This window comes from Takifugu flavidus, chromosome 13, assembly GCF_003711565.1.
Source record: "Takifugu flavidus isolate HTHZ2018 chromosome 13, ASM371156v2, whole genome shotgun sequence".
Taxonomy (NCBI): Eukaryota; Metazoa; Chordata; class Actinopteri; order Tetraodontiformes; family Tetraodontidae; genus Takifugu; species Takifugu flavidus.
This window is the reverse complement of record NC_079532.1, coordinates 2970551-2990689: the sequence shown is the minus strand read 5'-3', so window position 1 is coordinate 2990689 and position 20139 is coordinate 2970551. Positions and strand designations below refer to the sequence as shown.

The window sequence follows — 20139 nt, the reverse complement described above, 5'->3', positions numbered from 1 at the left end:
TTTCTTCCCTTCTTCCTTTGTCCTTTTCCTCCCATTTATCCTGACAGGAATGTGCTGAGAAAGCTACTAACTCAGCCACAGCAGGTCAAAGAGGATGTCCTGTCTTTGGAGGAGATCTTAGCAGAGGGGGTGGAGGGCGAGGAAGCTGGGATCTGCCCTTTTGTCCCTCTCTCGCCACTCCGCACCCCGTCCCCAGCGCCTGGGGCCCTTCCCGAGGTGGGCATCTTGAGGCTCTGCAAGGCCCGGATGAAGGCTTTACAGGAGGCGAGCTACTACAGCGCAGAGCACGGTTACCTGGACGTCACCATGGAGCTTCGAGCTCTGGGTAACTATCCAAAGATGGGCGGAAGATTTACTCACGCTGACACTTCTTCATTTGGAAAATGTCACATATTCCCGTTCTCGGCGCAGGGGTTCCATGGAAGCTGCACGTGTGGCTGGAATCTTTGCGTTGCGCCCAGCAGCAGTCCAGGACAGGGATCACCATGTCACTGCTCAGAGAGTTCACCACCATCAGGGAGGAGGACTACTGCGAGGAGCTGGTCAGCGTCGGCCTGCCCCTCATGTTCAACATCTTGCGCACCTCCAAGGTAAACATCAGACGCCACACCCGCCATGTCCCCCCATGTTTCTCCACGTTCTCAGACGTGTCCTGTAATGCGCCGCTCCCTGTTCTGTCACTCTCCTCCAGAATGATGCTCTTGTGCAGCAGTTGGCAGCTATTTTTAGTCACTGTTTTGGCCCCGCGCCTCTTCCAGCTATCCCAGAAATAAAGGCAGCTCTTTCAGCACAGTTGGGTAAGGAAATCAACTCTGATGTGTGTGAACTCATGCACAGTGGCTCATTCATTACCGGATAATGTGCTGATTATCTACACGTTCTGGACAACATGCGACCGATTAAAAGAGAGTCAAAAAAAAGGTTGCAACATGCAGGAGAAAAAAATGATAGAATGTGTCAATTTTCTGATCAGAGTAAGAGAATGTAGACCAGTTAAGATCAAGATTATAGAGAATGGTTTTTAAAGACACTGTAACACCAGAGAAATTCACATTAACGTTTCTGAAACCTGAAACACACTCGTTAATCCATGTGGGACAGAAACATGAGCCACCTGCACTCGAGATGGAGCTGAACTCCCACCTCACATGAACCACACTGGCTCCTTGTCACTAAAATGAAGCTGTGAATGAGGCTTGAAGGTGTGTGGGTTTTTTCCTCATCAGACCCTCATTTCCTGAACAACAAGGAGATGTCAGACGTGACGTTTGTGGTGGACGGGAAACCTTTCTACGGCCACAGAGTCTTGCTGGTCACAGCTTCTGACAGGTGGGTCTCGCTGCACGGCGGCATGCAGAGAAACTCTCCCGGCAACTGACTCTAACATCATTATGGAGATTTGACTCTAATTATTTTCAGATTCAAATCTCTGCTGGCTTCCTTTGGCCCAGATGGAAACCCGAAGAAAGAGATTGAGATCAGTGACGTGAAATACAACATTTTCCAGGTAACATTTATATTCAATGAAAAAAAAAAACTGCCCCAATGAATCCTGATAAAATAGATTTGTGCCCTTGTGCAGATGATGATGTCATACCTTTACTGTGGAGGAACGGAGTCTCTGAAGACCAATGTTCCTGACCTGCTGGAGGTAAGAAACACCAAACGGCACATTTACACTTGTGTTATCACTTTTATGGCTTGGGTCGGACAGCTTTGAGAGTTAAAGGTTGTCTGTCTGCTTCTCTCAGCTGTTGTCAGCTGCCAGCATGTTTCAGCTGGGGGTGCTGCAAAGACACTGTGAACTCATCTGCTCTCAGCACATCAACCTGGAAAACGCAGTCAGCATCTACAAGACAGCCAAGGTAACACACCCATTCTCAGTCGACGTCAAAGTCAAAGAAAAACGTGCACGTCTAATTAAACTGTCAAATAACTACATTTTACACTACTTGATGTCAAAAAAGATTGACCCCTCCAAACATTCGCTGTGCTCTTGTTTTCCAGGCTCATGGTTCAGAGGAGCTGAGCTCCTTCTGTGAAAGTTACTTCTTGCAGCAGATGCCATCACTACTGGAAAAGGAGAGCTTCAAGACTCTGCTGTTGGGACCACCCTGCTCCCGACACGGCAACGTCACCACTTCCACACTGGCTCACAGCCGGGGAGACTCAGCCATGGAGGAGTTGGAGGCCACGCTGGCTCGAAGGCTGCGCTCCCTCCACGTCACCTCCAGAGTGTGAGGGGCAGCGACAGACGCCTGCTGTGAAGAGACGACATGAGCGGAAGGATAGGGCCTTCGTCGCTTTCCGCAATCGGATCAACCGTTTACGCATGCTTACTGCCAGTATCTGATCATGACGCTAGGACACGTGTCAGCGAATGCAGGACAATTCAGTGTTTCATACTTAGTGCAAGAGCTGCAGTGTCAAAACTGGACAGTGTTGTGTCCTTTTATCCCAGGCTCAGAACGTTTCCGCGCAAACGCTTCAGGTGAGCACTCAATTATGGGACAATGCTGCCCTCTAGCGGACAAAGCGTCCAGAACCTCTCCGGAGCGGAGAACAGAATGGACCTCCTGGAGGAGTCAGAGGGGGCCTGGCTGGACTTTTGGCTTCGTTTAAACCGATAATTCAGAGTGGGAGGTAGTTGTCTCTCCTGCATCATTTAAAACTTTATACTTTTGTGTAACTATGTTTTAATTTTAAGACACTTGAGTGGTGCGGACGTTTTCTATTTAACGAGGAAGAAAAAAATCAGATGTGAGACTATTTATCAGGGTGTTCCCTTTGTTTTTTATTATAATTTTCTAATTATTATTGTTGCGTTCTGCCAGTTTTAACAGATAATTAAGCTTAAATAAGCAGAAGTTTAATACTCCAACTCCAGTAAAGCAGCAGAATCCAATGTGCGATTTTGGAATATATAAAGTCTGTTTTGCTGCTGTGTAGTGTAATAAACCTTCTAAAGAAGATGCATGGTTTTTTCTTGCAACAATCGCTGCCATCTGCTCGTGTGGGTGTGTGGAGGCTTACCTGGACTCCAGGAACAGCGCGGATGCATTTGCAGGTTCACACTTACCTGTGCAGACCCACAGAATTAAACAAAAGCAAGCACACCATGACTTAATGAGTTTATTTGTATCAGCAGTGAAGATGCTCACAGTTATTTCATATGGGGATTACATCAGTCACTTTTCCTGCTCTGGACCTCGGAATCACTGGATGGTGCTGCCAGCTTCCCATCGTAGAAAACGGAAAAATCAGGGAACAATAGAAGGGTATTGCTTTGTTTGTGTACCGACGTCCTCTCGCTGTGCCTCTTTCACCAAACGGGTAGCGAAAGCCCAGAAATATGAGCCATCCAGAGAGAGGTACAGGGGAAAGGAAGCATTGTTCAAAAGCTTTGTGCACAAGATAAGAGGAGGGGGAGGGAGGGCAGCTAAAAAAACAAACCCAAAACAAATAAAAGCAGACGGGGCTGGAGGGGGATTAAAACAGTTAAAAAGGTTGATTTGTGGAGAGAATCGATAAAGGCTGAGAGGAGTGAGTTTGGCATGGAACATGAACACTAAAGCCATGCAAAGAAAAGCTCGTGTTTGACATGCACACAGCAATACAAGCTAAAAGCATAGAGCAGGAATCCCCGGCACGGCTGAGAAGACAATCAACCCCCACGACTCGTCTGTCTATTTACAAAGAGAAGGAGGAGACGTCCCCTCCTCGGGCCTGGCCTACAAGCACGATAATATGAAACTGACAAATATCAATAGAAGAGCATATTTCCTCTCCAAAAAGAGGCTAAGTCTACATTCTTAAATTACTGGTAAATAATTTTCCTCCAAAGAGTTTGCACAAGTTCCCTCTTCAGAGAAGCAGGAATAGTTTTTCAGTTACTGTTCACAGAATTCAGACCAAAAGAAAAAAAAAATTATATTTTTTTTCTTCAAATGTTACCCCATTTTACAAACACACAAGAGGGTAATAAATAACATTCAACGGACCCAACAGCTTTTTTCATATAAATAGCCAAGTTATAATAAATTAGGAATTCAAAACAGTGAGATGAATAAATAAAAGAGATTTACAAAAATATCCACAGTTGCATTTATGAGGTTGTTTTTTTGTGGGGTTTTTTTTTGTCCTCTACTCCTACTGCTGGTACGTGAGACTAAAGAGAGAGAGAGGGGTAAGAAGAGACGGAACCGAAGACAAAGTGCTGCAGATGACGGGAACGTCTGGTCGAACAGAGACGGAAACGGTATCGAAAACTTACACAGACGGACTGAAAACAACAGCATGTGGTGGTCACAGGTTCACCAACCTGAACTTATGGTATCTAAACAGCGTCACAAGACATTTCAATTGTTTTAAAGATATGAAATGATTTCAGTCTGTACAACAGAATAGATCATTCATTTAAGTTCCCACCCACGTCCCCGACCCATTACAATCTAATCATCCTCCCCCCCAGTCCTCTCTGAAATCACTATTCCAGTTCGATTTGCAGCAATAGAGTAGATTCTAATAAAGTCGGTATTTTAAACCCAGTTCTTTACAAAGTACATTAAAAAGCAAAGAGATACAATCCAGCTGGCGTCCTCGGAACTCCTCCTCGCTGTCAGTCAGTGGTTCTTTTGTTTTTTTTAACATCCCAGAGTTTTTCTATGCCGGCTCAGCCTGGGTGAGTGTGTGTTTCTGTGAAAATACGGAATCCAATACTCGACGGCAGGAAAAGAGAATGTGTGTGTGTGTGTTCTGGTTTCACTGGAGTGTGTGCATGAGTGTTACAGAGAGAGAGAACAGAGGGAGAGAGGGAACACTAAAACTATGCTCATCTACTTGCCAGAGGTGGGGGGAAAATGGGGGCAGAGGAAGATGATGGCAGGAGTCTTCGTGACGGGGTCTGTTTCCAGGGCAACCCTCCGCCCTCTCAGTGCACCTCTGAAAGCGGTCCTCCCGTCAGCAAGTGTTCATCTTTCTCGGCGCGCTCGGGAGGGGAGGAGGAGGAGGACGAGGAGGAGGAGGAGGAGCGACCTAATAGGTTTTCTGGATAATTCCTGGTGTCAGAAACAAGTCAAGTCATCAGCACGGGACACAAACACACAGAAAGATGGCTAAGGGAGGTGGGTTAGGGTGTGGGGGGGTGATGACGGTGGACGCATGAGATGCGGGCGTGTGTGTAATATAGGATGTATTTGTAAAATAGCTATGATTTTCTCAATATATTTCTATCTATAGAAAGTAATTCCATACAAAAAAGGTCCATGGGTGATTATGTACAGCTAGAGGATCTTGGGGGGGGTGTTGGCTCAACGACACAACGACTCTCTTTAACACTCCTCCTGTCCCCCCACAGAGGCCACCGTCTGCTTGGCTCTGTCTCGGCCCGCTGAGGGACACTTGCTGTCGCTATTTTCTGTGTCGTGCCTCCGGACGTGCATGGGCGAGGGGCAGCGCTTGGAGGGCGTGCCGCACGGGTAGGGCACCTGTCCGTTCTTCTCGTCTGAAAAAAGTTGTTTTATTACGTCAAAGAAGTTACTCAATGGGCTGCCTAGGTGCACAGATGGGAAGAGAAGGGGACAAAAAAGGGGGGGGAGAGAACAGACAGACTAATAAACGTCACAGGAAGAAGACGCCGCTACAGGTACGAGAGAGCGAGCAGAGGCGACGAGGAGGACGGACAGACGCAGCGAGCATGAACCGTGCACATGTAACGGAGCACTGATGCAAACATGAGAAGAAGCCATTCACGACGCTGGTGCCAGCAGCAGGTCAGAGGTCGGCCGCAACCAAGAGACAGTGCAGAGAAGCAACACAAGCGTCGATGGTGGAGTCAGTCCCACCCACGACTGCAACGTCAGTCAACATCTGTCAACAACTGAAGCTCCAACGTTGAGAAGCTTCATCACCGTTTGTTATAGTGAGACTTGTAGGCTGTGGTGAGGCTGTATTGAGGCTGTGGTGAGATTGTAGTGAGGCTGTGGTGAGGCTGTGGTGTGACTGTAATGAGATTGTAGTGAGGCTGTGGTGAGACTGTGGTGAGACTGGTGTGAGTGTAGTGAGGCTGTGGTGAGACTGTGTGAGACTGTGGTGAGGCTGTATTGAGTCTGTGGTTAGGCTGTAGTGAGTCTGTAGTGAAAATGTAGTGAGGCTATGGTGAGACTGGTGAGACTGTGGTGAGACTGTGGTGAGACTGTGGTGAGGCTGTGGTGAGGCTGTATTGAGGCTGTAGTGAAAATGTAGTGAGGCTATGGTGAGACTGTGGTGAGACTGTGGTGAGAATGTAGTGAAGCTGTAGTGAGACTGTAGTGAGGCTGTGGTGTGACTGTAGTGAGATTGTAGTGAGGCTATGGTGAGACTGTGATGAGACTGTGGTGAGACTGTAGTGAAGCTGTGGTGAGGCTGTGGTGAGGCTGTGGTGTGAGTGTAGTGAGACTTTGGTTAGGCTGTAGTGAGTCTGTAGTGAAAATGTAGTGAGGCTGTGGTGTGACTGTAATGAGATTGTAGTGAGGCTATGGTGAGACTGGTGAGACTGTGGTGAGGCTCTAGTGAGGCTGTCTTTAGTCTGTAGTGAGACTTTGGTTAGGATGTAGTGAGGCTGTGGCGAGACTGTGGTGAGACTGGTGTGAGTGTAGTGAGGCTGTGGTGAGACTGTAGTGAGACTGTGGTGAGACTGGTGTGAGTGTAGTGAGGCTGTGGTGAGAATGTAGTGAGACTGTGGTTAGGCTGTAGTGAGGCTGTGGTGAGAATGTAGTGAAGCTGTGGTGAGGCTGTGGTGTGAGTGTAGTGAGACTTTGGTTAGGCTGTGGTGAGACAATGTTGAGACTGTATTGAGTCTGTGGTTAGGCTGTAGTGAGTCTGTAGTGAAAATGTAGTGAGGCTGTGGTGTGACTGTGGTGAGATTGTAGTGAGGCTATGGTGAGACTGTGGTGAGATTGTAGTGAGGCTGTGGTGAGGCTGTGGTGAGACTGTGGTGAGGCTGTGGTGAGGCTGTGGTGAGGCTGTGGTGAGGCTGTGGTGCTACTGTAGTGAGGCTGTGGTGAGGCTGTGGTGCTACTGTAGTGAGGCTGTGGTGAGATTGTAGTGAGGCTGTGGTTAGGCTGTAGTGAGACTGTGGTGATACTGTGGTGTGGTTGTGGTGAACTGGATCCACGTCAGGACTGAATCACCTGAACTGTTAGTCTGAAACATTTTGCACAGGTTCTTACTGGTCCCACTGGGGGCTGGTGAGGTGGTGGATGGTTAATGGTTTAAACACTGCAGAATCAACCCTCACACCCTTGCACCTCTATGTTAACAAAGACTCCTTACACTAACCATCTCACCTAACCCCCCAACTCTGACCTCGCATAACCTCAACTTTAAAACCAAGTCTGAACCCTCAACAGCTCTGAGGACCAGCCAAAATGCGCTCACTTCCCCAACACGTCCTTACTTTGGTAGAAGAATGCAGATTTTGGTACTCACTATCTAGTATGTACAAGAACACAGAGACAGACACAGGCGTGCACACACACCCATCTCTGGGAGCTACCTTTCACAAGTAGGACAGTTTCTTTGCATAAGAATCCTGGAGTTGACAAATAAACAGTGACATCTGTAAAACCAGGCAGAGATGCTGCACAGATGTGACAACACACCCACTGGTGTGTGAGGGTGTGCATCATAGCTGGTTTATGCACTGAAAGACATCTTTACCTTCCTAATATAAAACAATATAAAACACACATGATGTCAACGTGAGGATGGCCTGCAGCAGTCTGGAGATGGATTCATCTTCTTATTTTACTGCTGTCATGTTTGCGTGTGTGTGTGTGTGTGTGTGTGTGTGTGTGTGTGTGTGTGCACTTCATTCAATTCCAGGCTCTCGGTTCATCTCAATTCACTCATTCAGCATCAAGGTAAATGTTTCCTTTTCTAGGACGTTTAAGTCTACGTCAACATGGTTCCTGTCTGTTGTCTCTTAATTGAGCTTGCAGCTACTCTGCTGCTGGAGGGTGATTAGAGGACACGGTGACCAGAACCTGACGAGGCCTTTTGTTCGACACACATTGGTATGCAAAACCACTTCTATCCTTAATCACAGCCAAAGGCGCTGCGCCCAGGTCGCACCAAGGATGTGTTAGGAGGTCAAAGCAGAGCGAGACAGAGGAAATGGAAGTGAACAATACACAAAGTGACCAGTCTTGAGACTTATACAGCTAATAGGAGATAGAAATAAACTGGACTAACCGGTCCCAAATAATTGGCAGATTAATAGTGATGATGAGTAACGACCATTTTCTGCTGCAAATCACACTTCCCACATGTCTCTGCCTCTGCCTGTCAAATAACACCATGATTATGACAAGGATAAGGGAGGCACATTAATGACTGATGGCGAGAGTGTCAAAGCATGACAAGCAGAAAATAAGACAATCTCCTTAAAACCTGCAAATGACTTTTAAATGTAAAATGCAGACCTATTATATAGTCTGGCCTCAATACACATATAGCGTTGATCTTAAAATTTCTATATGTGATGTGTCTCTACATGCAACAGAAAAATACAGACACAGACTTGATACAAACGTAAACACAGTGAAATTTCCCACGAGTAAAAAAATTGTGCGTTTTAGGCAGATGCTTCCTAACTTGACCAGCAGGTGGAGCCGTTGTCCAAGGGGAAAAGCGGAGGCAAAAACAGCAACGATCTATGAGGGAGGACATGCTGAGGAGGTGGAGTTGGATCCCGGGGGCGCTTTTATTTTTATTTTAGTCCTGCATGGTGTACCGAGAGCATAAAAGGCTCACAAGTGTTCGTTGTCAACCACGACACGGAGAGGTCGAACAACCTTGATGAGACTGTTTATGTGATGGTGAGAACCAGAGGTTCCTGCATCTCCTCTGCAGGAGCTAAAAGAGGTTGGTGGGGCATGGGGGGAAGGCAGAGACGGCGAGAACAGCAGTCAAGGTGTGGTGTGGTTGTGCCGTGCAGTGTATTGTGGGACGTGTAGAGGTGCAGTGGTGTTGCCATGGTGACACGCTCCGACAATCAGTCTTAGTGGTAGGAGTTACAGAATGTAAATCAGCTTACGCGTGGCTCTAATCTTCACTGCCAGGGCAACTAGAGGAAATTTTGGCCCGCAGTCTGAGGGCAACGAGCACGTTTGGAAGGGCAGCGAGGCAGGGGCATGCAGAGGAAGCCGCTTTGTTCGAGAAGCAGATCAGGGAATCTCAAGCAACCAGGAAGAGCTTCAGCTGTGAGGAAGGCTGATCTGGGAGGGGTGGGATGGCCGAATGAGGTGGTGGGGGCAAAGGTGAAGTGGTTTCAGGAGAGATTTTGATTTTTTTCAAACAAAAGAGATTCAAACGCACCAGACAGCTGCTGGACGCCGGGCTGGTCGTGTGTGCTTAACAACTGGCTTTGAATCGTCTCCACCACTCGCTTAAATCGCCGGCTTGGTCCTAAAAACAGCAAAACAAAAACAACACAGAGAAGAAACACTGTCAGACAGAACAGTGTCTGACCAAGACACTATTTTAACCCCATCCAAGAGAAGGATGTGCCCACAGGTGCATTCTGGGAGGGTGAAAAAGGTGATATATGCTGTTTTAGACAGTGGATGGTCCGTGATGTGGAGGGACCCGCAGGGCCAAAACTAGCCACTGCTGTGTGTGTGTGTGTGTGTGTGTGTGTGTGTGTGTGTGTGTGTGTTAGAGAGAAAGCAAGTAGGAAAAGACAATGCATGTGTGTGCAAGAACAGGCAGTCATGCATGATTGCTCGGTATGTAATCTTCCATAGCCAGACTTCGTCTTGTTACCCACAGGAAGGTTTGGGAGGAAAACGTTTCAAGCGTTCAGGATTGAAAAATAAAAAAAATATGAAAATCCTCAGGCAGTTGTTCTTTTTTGGCAGCCAGTTTGTAAACACAAAACCTGGGAAGAACCCTTGTGTTGTAATTGTTAGTTGGACACGAACATAATTGAACTTTATTAGTTACAAGTGTGTTGCTCAGCATATAAAAAGGGGATGATTTTATTCATTTTGTTCTGAGTAAAATGTGTAGTTGACCTTCCCATAAGTCCAACACCACTACAAATTAGCCTTTTTATAGCTTAAATATCAAACACACAGTGACCTGGATGATTAAACTAAAAGACAGATACTAACCGACGCTAACCAACCTGATTTTAGTGTCTTTGTTAATATCTGCCTAAACTGAACATATCAAATGTTACCAACATCAACAAAACTATTTCCTGTAATTGCATTAATAGCCTCCATAAGGAGAATAAGAAACCCAACAATTTTCTTTGATTTTGATTTAAATTACAGGAAGTAAAAGTGCATTTCCATGAAGACAGACATGTGATCTTTTCTCGTGCGTGTGCGAGAGGCAGGAAGACGTCTGCTAACTGACCTGAGAGCAGGGTGAAGGTGACAGAATAGATGCCGTTCTCCTTGGTGGCAGCTGTGCTCTCTGTGTAGGTGATATCCACCTGGAATTTGACTGGCTTCTGGAAGACTGTGGGGCCCGCCGTAGACTTGTACTCTGCCCGGAAACTGGTCTGAGAGATCACACTGTGGCTCAGGCTGGGGATCTGGTGGAACCAGGAGGCAGAGGCGTCAGTCAGCGCAGCAGAAGGAGTCAGACCAGGTCGTAAATACAGCTAATAGGATTATCCAAAAGGAGCATTTGTATTACTTTTTTCTCCAAATCCTTGTAAATGAAAAGGTGAATAAACCCTCATTAAAATACCCTCCACATACTTCAGAGCTGCGGCTGAAGCTCTGAGGAGATTAATGCCTTGGGGAGTAGCCGTGCGTGCCAGGGAGACTTCAGCTAATGTAATCTCAAGTCACCCAGCAACATACTGTAACGCTCTCCCACCTCAAATTAATTTGTGTGTCCAAAAACCAGGTGAGCCTTTAAAAATGGTCACGTTCCACCGTAATTCTGGAGAGTGTTTGACATTTCATTAATGTTCCTGTGCCGAGAGGTATAATTCCACCCATTCAGGTGCCAATCGTCTGCTTGCCCCCCTCCACTGGAGAAAATAGCTCCCTGCGGGGACGAGGAAGCAGATTTGACACCGACCTGCACGGGCAGAGGCTGCGTTTATTTAGACCTTGTGAAATCTAACCAGGGCGAGGCGAGGCGGTGTTCGCTTATGTGCGCCGTGTCTCCACGAGCGCCGCTGGAAAGTTGGCAGATGCAGATTCTGGGCGAAATTCTGAACGTTCCTCGGTGCATTTGTGGATCCACTCAAGGACATAATCTCTGCCGTTTCTCAATTTCTCCCATCACGGGTTTAAACGAGTGCACAACATGTAAGATTGGAGGCAAAGCATCTATATGCTAATGATCAATGCTCTATGCTGATTTTCTATTGACCTCCAGCAAGGCTGCGGTCAGACAGGAAATAGAAACGCTGAACACAAGCAGTTCGCTGAATTGCTACATAAATCAGAAGCATGTTGGTAAATACTCAGAGAAAAGAGGGCGGCCTGCACAGCCAACACTGGCCCGAACAGACAACTTCCTGTTATAGCCCGCAGATACAGGCGCGCTGATGCCGCACTGGCCTCGTGGTGGGAAGGAGGGGAGCAGAGTGCCTACCGAGAGGAAGGCGTGAACGATGTCTGCCTTGATGGAGCTGAGGGGCTTGTCTTTGATGACGATGAAGATCTGCTCCTCTTTTTCCAGGTTTATGAAGTTACCGAACCACGATTTCTTGGCAAGCCTGTTTACATTAAAGACAGGGAGAAGACACATGATTATGTATTTTTTTTAATATAATATTTTCTCACTTGGAGGATTCTGCCCCTGCAGCTGAACGTGGTGATAAATATTAGACCTCAAAGGAAATGAGCTAATGCTATGCAGGGAGAGAAACGTCAACTCGGGTCGATAAATTCGCCACATTCGAGCACAAGGAGCACCTGCATCCACTAATAAGCCCCACAGACCCAAGTTTTCTGTCATCATCATACTACCAAAATATTTTTGATAACCCTAAATTCAAACTAGCAACATGGGGAATCTGCAAGTATCCACTTTAACGGAGACAAATGTGCATTATTTAACTTTAAACACAGATTTACTTAATGCTTTGTGTCTGTAAAGATGTTTGCAGCCGACAGAGGCTCTTTCCAGCCGTCTTTCTGCACTCTCCCCATCCAGAAATGGTGGTAGCCTATCAGGACAGCCAGCAAAGCAAACAGGCATATCTAGGCCAGCTCTAATTCATCAGGCCCCTGGGAGTTCTGCAACATCACAGAGGCAACCATTCCTCATAACTAACCTACTGCCTCCTGGTATTACCCAAACCAGACCGGAGGACATTTCCAGCAGCTCAGCAGGTGAAAAAGAATCACACATTCATGGATTTATTAACGTCCATCTGCTGCGGTCACGGCCAAACCTGGAGGAGCCAAGTTTTCTGTACTCACTCTGGGGAAGACTCCGGTGTGAGGCTGGACATCTCCTCTTGAGTAGGAACTGGTCACAAATATACAGGAGGGGTGGGGGGTTAGAGGCCAAGATTTCAAAGTAGAAATGTTTAATGGTCTGTGGCGTCGCTACCTTGGAGTTTTCTGCGGTGGAAGCGTGGTGACCCCAGGAAGCTGTTCTTGATGGAGTTGAGACGCGTCCTCCAGGGCATGCCTCCGATGGACGGGCTGGACGGTGGTGTGGGAGTGGGTGTCCCAGCTGGGCTGTCCTTGGGCGTGTGCACTGGGGTGCCCTTTGGGGTAGGGAGGGGGCTGCCTCGAGGGGAGGGGTGAGGGGTAACCTGTATGAGGGGGATAGATTTGGGAGGGTGGTCAGTGAACGACGAAGGCATCGGCGCAACGGGGTGGAAGTGGTGCAGCCGGATGGGGGACAGAGGCACCTGGGGGCTGAAGGGCACAGAGAGCTGAGGGTGGGCGGCGAAGCGAGAGCGCCGCACCTGGGGGCTGTTCGGGTTGGGAAGGAGGGATGGGAAGAAAGGCGAGGATATGGCGGATGGGGAAGTTGGGGTGGGGGGCACTGAGGCAGACGGTTGCTGTGATGGGAGCTGGCAGGGGGAGGAGGGCTCCGATTTGGCTGCAGATGCTGCGTCTGGGGAGGTTTCTGGGAGCGGGTTGGATCGGGTGGCCTGCAGGGGCTTCGGGACCACTTTTGGCTTGGCGGGGAGCGTCTGCGTCTTGTTGAGCGCCTCTGGGAGGGGCTCGTTGTCGGGAGCAAGCGAGTTGGGTGTGGAGATACGGGGGCCTGAGCGACTGGGAATGGGCTCGGGAGACGGACAGGGGCTTGTGTTAGGGGACTGGGACAGATCTGGAGACAGAGGCGGCACACAAAACTTCCGGACGGGCTGGAGTTACAAAAACAGGTGAAAACAAAGGACGGCACACGGGTCCACAAGCAGGAGCACGAATAAATTAGGTGGGGGGGAAGGGAAAAGAAAGCGGAGCACATCAAACAAGCATCCGGAAGCAGGACAAGCAAACAGGAGAGAGGCAGGTGAGACGTGCGCAGGAAGAATCACAAAAAACAAAAAGGAAAAAACAGAGAAGAAGAGAGAATAAACGAGAAGTGCAAATCAAAAACACACAAAGACTCAACAAAAGCAAAATCAGACTCTTTACGAAAACATGCGGGGCGGCAGCGTGTCGGATCCATCAGACACACGTGAGCAGATCTCCCAGTCTCAGATTCCTGATTGAGTAATAGACCTGTTCTGTTTGAAACCTGGTCTCCTGCAGCACAAACCTCACACACCTCCTGTGTGCACGCCTTTCTGAGGGCTCGCTTCAGGTCTCGGGGAGGTCCTGAATAATCAATTTCCCTGTCAGATCAGGCGGCAGAGAGCCCGTGTGGTGCACACAGCTGGTCTTAGGATCCTGGCTAATCTTGAGCCTTCTCAGGTTAGTCAGCTGGAAAAGTTTACCACAAGCTCCCGAGCCCTGAGCAAGAAAAGTGGGATTTTCTGAAGCATTCCCTGAGCTGGATTTTCACAGGGCTCAGGGTTCAGGACACAGAAAGAGGGATAATAGGCAGAAAGGATGGAGCGAGTGGAGGCTTTAGTCCGGGGGAAAGTTTGCTGAGTCGACAGGTCCTCCCCTTGTAAGTTTATAAGTGTGTTTTTAACAGAGAGATCCGAAGCAGTTACGAGTCTGATCGGAGCATAATTCTCTTGTAGAGAATAGATATTAAACCCCAGAGAGGAGCCATGTTGGGGGGGGGGTGTAGGTATGGAATGCTGCTCTGAGTAGCTGTTACTTGGTTGGGCATAAATAGCAATAAAATGGCAGCAATAATGTGGGATCAGCAGCAATAAGATACCTGGAGCCCCAACAAGAGTTGCAAAAATGGGGTCAAGAGGTGTGTGTGTGTGTGTGTGTGTGTGTGTGTGTGTGTGTGTTGGAACAGTGGGCCATGACTCACCCGTGGGCTGCTGAGGGGGCTGGTGGAGAGGCCAGATGAGGCTCCGCTAATAGACCGCGACCTGTGGTACAAACATGGGAGAAGACATGGGGGGGGGGGGGGGGGGGCAGAGATAATTAGAGGGATCAACATATGTACCTGTTCAGTGTTTCAGTAAACCCAGGTGGGGGTTAAAGGCAGCACACCGAAAGCAATAAAGCGTAGGTTAGCCTCCTACTGAGCACAGCCGTTGCTATCCAGCCCTTCCACTACTCACAAAGAGGGTAAAAGCATCACAGCACGGTGGGGGGGGGTCACGGCCTGTATGCTGCTAATGTTTACCTGCAGCATTTAGCATGGAAGCGATCAACTTTGAGAAATCTATAGGCGCTCTTCCCTGGATTAGCATTCAAATTCATCTTCCACGCCACCTACAGCTTACTAATAATAAATGTTGACATTTAAGTCTTTTCACTGGAGCAGAGGAAAATAACTTGAGGGGGAAATGAAGTGGGACATTTGGTGGAGTGCCATTTGTCATTTTCTTCTCTTTCCCCCTACAGATGCAGTCAATAACCCCTACGAGTGGAGCCCTGCTCAGAAATGAACAATCACAAGACAATCTGTCTCTATCAACTGTGCGCGCACACGCACGTAAACACACACACACACACACACACACACACACACACACACACACCAAACTGGGGCCGTCATCACTCGGAAACGCCAGCTGCACGCTGTCACAACACTGCTCCTTTTTGTCATTCAATCTATTAATACCATCGTCTTTCCTTCTCTGTTGCTCTTCATTGTTGCTGTTCGGCGCCACAACAGTCTCACCCCCCCACCCCCCCACCCACTGCCTTTTTTAAGCCTTGTTTGAACTTCTGACATTTTAAACATAAGTGGTAAAGGAGGGAGCCGAGAAGTGATGATGGATGAAGAGACGGGTGGAAGGATGGAGACTAATGGCCATTACTGATGGTGGAGCTGTCCTGCTCGACCACGGAAGCACCCATATTTGGATGCTAACCTGTGTAAGTGCTTAAGGCTATTAGCATGATACCTGAGCATAATATTCTAATCACGCCTAAATCCGCTTCAACCATCAGAAATACACCATGAGAGCTCCGACATGCCTACAACACAAAAGCGCCACAAAAAAGAGGACATATAATAGAACGCCCACAGACCAGCTATTTCTGTAATTCTTTCGCTGGCCCTTCTGTCAGTGTTTTTATTGCACACATGAGTGGGCGATGTTCAGACGCTGGGGAAGATTCTTGTTTTCGAGAAGCCGATGACCAGACAGTGGTTATCATTTACATTTAGTCCAGAGGCGGAGCGGGACTTGCCCTTAGCTGCACAGCGCAGCCTGCATCTCTGCAGCCGACTGTAGTTTATCCAGACGTGACCGTAACGCAGCATCCTCGGGCCAACACCAGCATATTGTTCCAGACATCTGCTGGTGATCAACCAGCAGCTCTATAAAGCTAATGTTACAGATGGTTGTGTTGTACAGTAATGGGCTGTCAGAGGCTCGCCACTGCTTTGGAAAGACTTGAATCGTGTACGAAGGCTGTTTTGTTTGAACTAATCTGCATTTGCAAATCAAACAGACATTACACGTTAACAAAGTCAGCCTGTTATTAAATCGGCAATGAGAAGGAACAGCGAAGCTAGCTAGCGGTTGCATGGTGCAATGGGTGGAGTTCCACTTGATAAACACAGAAAAAATCGATATAGAAGACTGTCAAGTCATTCTTGAGACTAAGAAATAAACAATTGTGCAGTTTTAGGCCTGCCTAAGTGACATTAATAATGCTGGACTGCTCCAGTTAAAGTGCATACTCTCGATCTGTGATGGTCCTGTTGTGGCTCCTAGCCTCTGAAATACGTGCTGGGGGTCAAATGTTGAACTTCCTCCAACGGAAGGTGCAGAAAAGGTTCCAGTATGTGGAATTAAATAAAGACAGAGTCAAAGGGCAAATGAATTAAACTGTCACAGCCGGTAGGGAGGTTCAACTTTTCTCACCCTCCCTCCCCTGTATTGACTCTGTCCTGCCATTGGAGTTCTCCTGTGGGGAGCAGATATTCCAATAAATCAACACACTGTTTAAATTCATTTCTTTTCCTGAACCCTGACGACTCCCCGGGGACGTTGGCGCATTAATATTCACAGCTGCTCAAATTTTAAAATGTAGCAAGACCCCCACGGTTCCTGCTGTAGAGATCAGTGATAAAGCTGCTTTATTTGTGCTCATTTGAGCCTCTTAAATAAATTAGTCAATAATTAACATGGGATCTCGATTATTCAGAGTACTTTGACTACCCAACACATTTAAACCGCAGGAAGTAACTAGAGCAGATCTGTGGAGATATCTATTGATATTCTTTTCTTCACACTGCAGCACTTTTTCATATTTCATTAGCATCTCATTAACCTCTCTTCTTTTCTCCTGGTATGTTGTTAAGATTTCATTTTCTTTTGATTTTAACGTCAATTTGAGATATGTGTGGGTATAAAGAGAATGAAACGGGCCTCCGGAATGTCTCCATTAATGCTCCTATTGCTGACTTTATTCCAAATCTATTCAATTAAACATCCGCCAGTCAGATGTATTTAAATGTAACACGGCCAGTTGAGAGGATTTAAAATGACGACGGGCAAAGTTCTGAATGAGGATGGAGGTATTTTTGGGGCATAATTTCAGATAAAAACCGGCTCCCCTCCCGCACTCCATTTACGCTGGTGGAAGTGTATCCTGTCAAAACAGATGTTCGAAAGTCTTTCCGCTCCCTGACATGCTCTGATCTGGAGTTCTACGAATCTTCTGAGCTGTCAGCAAAAGTTTGCTGTCGGGGAAAGATAAGGGAAGCCTCACAGAGACTCAGATTCCACCATTTTATATGCTTAACCTCCACCATCTTCTATTTGTACACACACGATCAATAAAAGACCTGATGGACGACAGAAAAACAACAGAATCTGGAACGCTAATGATGACGATAGCCTGTTTTGTTATGACTGCAGTTGGAAAAGCTACAGAGCGCAGCTGGGAGGCTGGGGGTTGGGGGGGGGGGGGGACTATTGTACTGGCCTCTTCAAGCCTCTGATCATCTGCCTATGTCTGTTCAAAATCTAGCACCTTTACATTAGCATAGCGACTCTACCAGGACGTGGCAGGATTGGCGCTGAAGCTCAGCAACACACAACAGAGTGAAGACAGAGGAAGAGAGAGAGGCTGAGGGGTGCAAGGCTGAGCCCCTGGCATTGGTTTGGGATTGGGTAGGAGCACAGTGATTAGCAATCAATTAGCAAGGAAAGATGCAGCGGAGCTTTTCTGACCACACAAACCAAATGATAAAGGATCCGTGAACGAGCGGCAAGAAACAAACGATCCACGTTTGATAAAGTGGCCTATTTTGGGTCAGGCTGTAACTGACGAGTCAGAGCGGGTGGATGAAAACCAACATGACCTTTAAAAAAACAAGAAGGAAGCGATCAGGCCGGGATCGCCTGAGGGGATGAAGGGGCGATGAAACACCGGGAGATAAACCTGGAGCCGAAAATTCAGAAGAATAAATGAATCAGGCAGGAGTGTTTGAAACGTGCTGAAAATGTCTGAAGAGGTTTCCTGCTGCGAGATGAGTTGGTGATATTATGTTGGGAGGCACTGTGGCGGGATGTGTTCATGCAGCTCTTCTATTGAAGTCTAAGGTATTTTATCATGTGTGTGTGTGTGTGTGTGTGTGTGTGTGTGGAGCAAACTTTTGGACACAGAGTGCTTTAAATAACGTTGTACTAATCCACATGAAGCTGGTGCTTTAGTTAACAGGTGACTTCTGATTCCCACTGGAAGAGTTTGGCTTATTGTTGCACTGCTCGTGTACCTAAGGTTGCCGATTCCTCTGGTGCCTCCTATTAACGCCACCCTGGGCCGCGGCTCCCCCGCGCCAGCTCTCCATCAATCTGCCCGTCGTTGCCTGATCAGAGCGGCACCCGCCTCCGATTCCATCTCCCCCGGTATCACATGTTGATGCCTCTGAGCAAATATGCATCATGTGCCCATATATAACTTGCAAAAAGGAAGATAAGGAAATAGACTTTAAATCGGCGGGCTGTGTGTTACGGGCGTGGGGCTCTAGGCTCCACGTGCACGGTTTCACAATGGAGGAATGTGCATCGAGCAGAGAAAGTGGGACACAGCATGGGAGACCTGATCATCAAAGCATTCAGATTATGAAAAGAAAAGATAATTGAGCTAATGCTAGGAGTGGGGGTGCGGGCGTATCGAGCTCCTGAATTGTAAATGCAGCCTTTGTGAGGCGGAATATCAAATTAATTAAAAGAGTTAAACTTTTCAAGGTTCAGGCCAAAAACTGTTGACTCCGTTGGACTTTCTGCTTTGGGCAGGAAGCGCCGCTGCATCCTTCGCTCCCCCGTGACGGAGGGCAAGAGGAGGGGAAGAGAGGGAGAGAATACCTTTCTTCTTTGCTGCGTTTTGTACGGGCATCGGGAATATCCAAGCTTTTACTGTACACTGATTTACTACAATGAGACAGGAGAGAAAGCCGGCAGAGCGTCAGGCTGGTGTTTCCACAGATCTGCTCGCTGTCAGACCTTCTCCTGCATCGGCCTTCTCACAACACCCCTCCGCGGAGACGCGTGAGGCTTCAGTTATTTCAAACGTTTCTCTTGTTTTCACCTCCATCCGCACCTCTGTCCGTGCTGCGTCATGTCGATGGCCCTCCTGGCTGGGACAGGCGAGCCCCCGTCTGTGACGCTAAGCACCTCCATGGACTTCCTCTCTGGTCTCCTCTTGCCGTGGCGGTTCAACATGGGAGAGTCCACCCGCTTCCTGGGAGGATCTGTGCCCAAGGGAGAGGGATCCAGTACGAGTTAATACTGTTATCACCGGGGCACCCCGATCCAGTCCTCGAGGGCTGCAGATGAACCGGGTTTTCTGTCCAACCAGGAAGACACGGCTTCCACCTGGGATTCCTCGTTCCTTAGAGTAAGTGTTTCCTGGCTGGTAGGACAGAAAACCTGCTTTGCCCCGAATCCCTCAGGGACTGGATTTAGGCACCCCTGATTTAACACATGCTGTCTCTGTCATTTGCATTTTAACACACCAACAAGTTTTGCACATTATAATGAGGAGACACTTTAACTAGTAGTGATGGACTGCTTTGACTCCTGTATAGACACATCCAATAAGGATATATTTGTCACCATGATGGTTCCTGTCTGTGCACACCCACATCGAAGGTCGTCTCACAGACCGCAGCAACATACTTTTGACCCTTTGCTTTATTAATTCCTCCTGCATTATTCTTGTTTTATTGTTCCATTTGCTGCTTGTTTCTTTGTCCGAGCCTCACCTATCTCATTCCGAGGGGGAAGGTTCTGGTCCTCCTGACTGGGGTACCTCTCCTTGCGGTCCAGTAACAGAAAGTAGATCATCTTTTCTTGGTTGTCACTGCAGCAGGGAGACAAGATTTGAGAGAACAGGCTGAATAATTTAAACAGTACATTTGAAAACCAGCCTGGAGTCTTCAAAAGTTCAAATCCGAGACATTAATCTGCACAAAAAAAAAAAAAAAATCACTTTGATTAATGTCTTTACATCATTTTGGGCTCATTGTGAAACGGCAAAGAAATCACTTCTATCATTAAAACAACAGTTTGGTTTTACAGGCCATTAAGCTGTCGTGTTCTATTCTGTTGACTGTTTCCTCAGA

At 47.7% G+C, this 20139-nt stretch overlaps 2 protein-coding genes across 13 annotated transcripts in view; one reads left to right on the top strand and one right to left on the bottom strand.

Moving 5' to 3' along the window:
• abtb2b (ankyrin repeat and BTB (POZ) domain containing 2b) overlaps positions 1-2972 on the top strand; it is a 30324-nt gene extending 27352 nt beyond the window's left edge. The window contains exons 10-17 of the mRNA XM_057050891.1: positions 48-325; positions 412-590; positions 692-797; positions 1227-1329; positions 1420-1507; positions 1583-1651; positions 1752-1865; positions 2008-2972. Of these exons, the coding sequence (XP_056906871.1) occupies positions 48-325; positions 412-590; positions 692-797; positions 1227-1329; positions 1420-1507; positions 1583-1651; positions 1752-1865; positions 2008-2241 (1171 nt within the window). The 3' untranslated portion in view covers positions 2242-2972. The remainder of the gene's footprint in view (positions 1-47; positions 326-411; positions 591-691; positions 798-1226; positions 1330-1419; positions 1508-1582; positions 1652-1751; positions 1866-2007) is intronic.
• A 146-nt stretch (positions 2973-3118) lies between these two features.
• The window catches only part of brsk2a (BR serine/threonine kinase 2a), a 119975-nt gene continuing 102954 nt past the window's right edge, over positions 3119-20139 (bottom strand). For 2 of the 12 annotated variants that reach the window (XM_057050895.1, XM_057050892.1), the window contains exons 11-20: positions 19780-19877; positions 19104-19266; positions 18881-18946; positions 14413-14473; positions 12571-12778; positions 12438-12486; positions 11605-11728; positions 10405-10585; positions 9358-9447; positions 5064-5551 (exon numbers count right to left, since the gene is read on the bottom strand). In XM_057050895.1, coding sequence (XP_056906875.1) covers positions 5331-5551; positions 9358-9447; positions 10405-10585; positions 11605-11728; positions 12438-12486; positions 12571-12778; positions 14413-14473; positions 18881-18946; positions 19104-19266; positions 19780-19877 — 1261 coding nt within the window. In that variant the 3' untranslated portion in view covers positions 5064-5330. The other 10 variants (XM_057050896.1, XM_057050893.1, XM_057050901.1 and 7 more) reach the window with 7 other exon arrangements.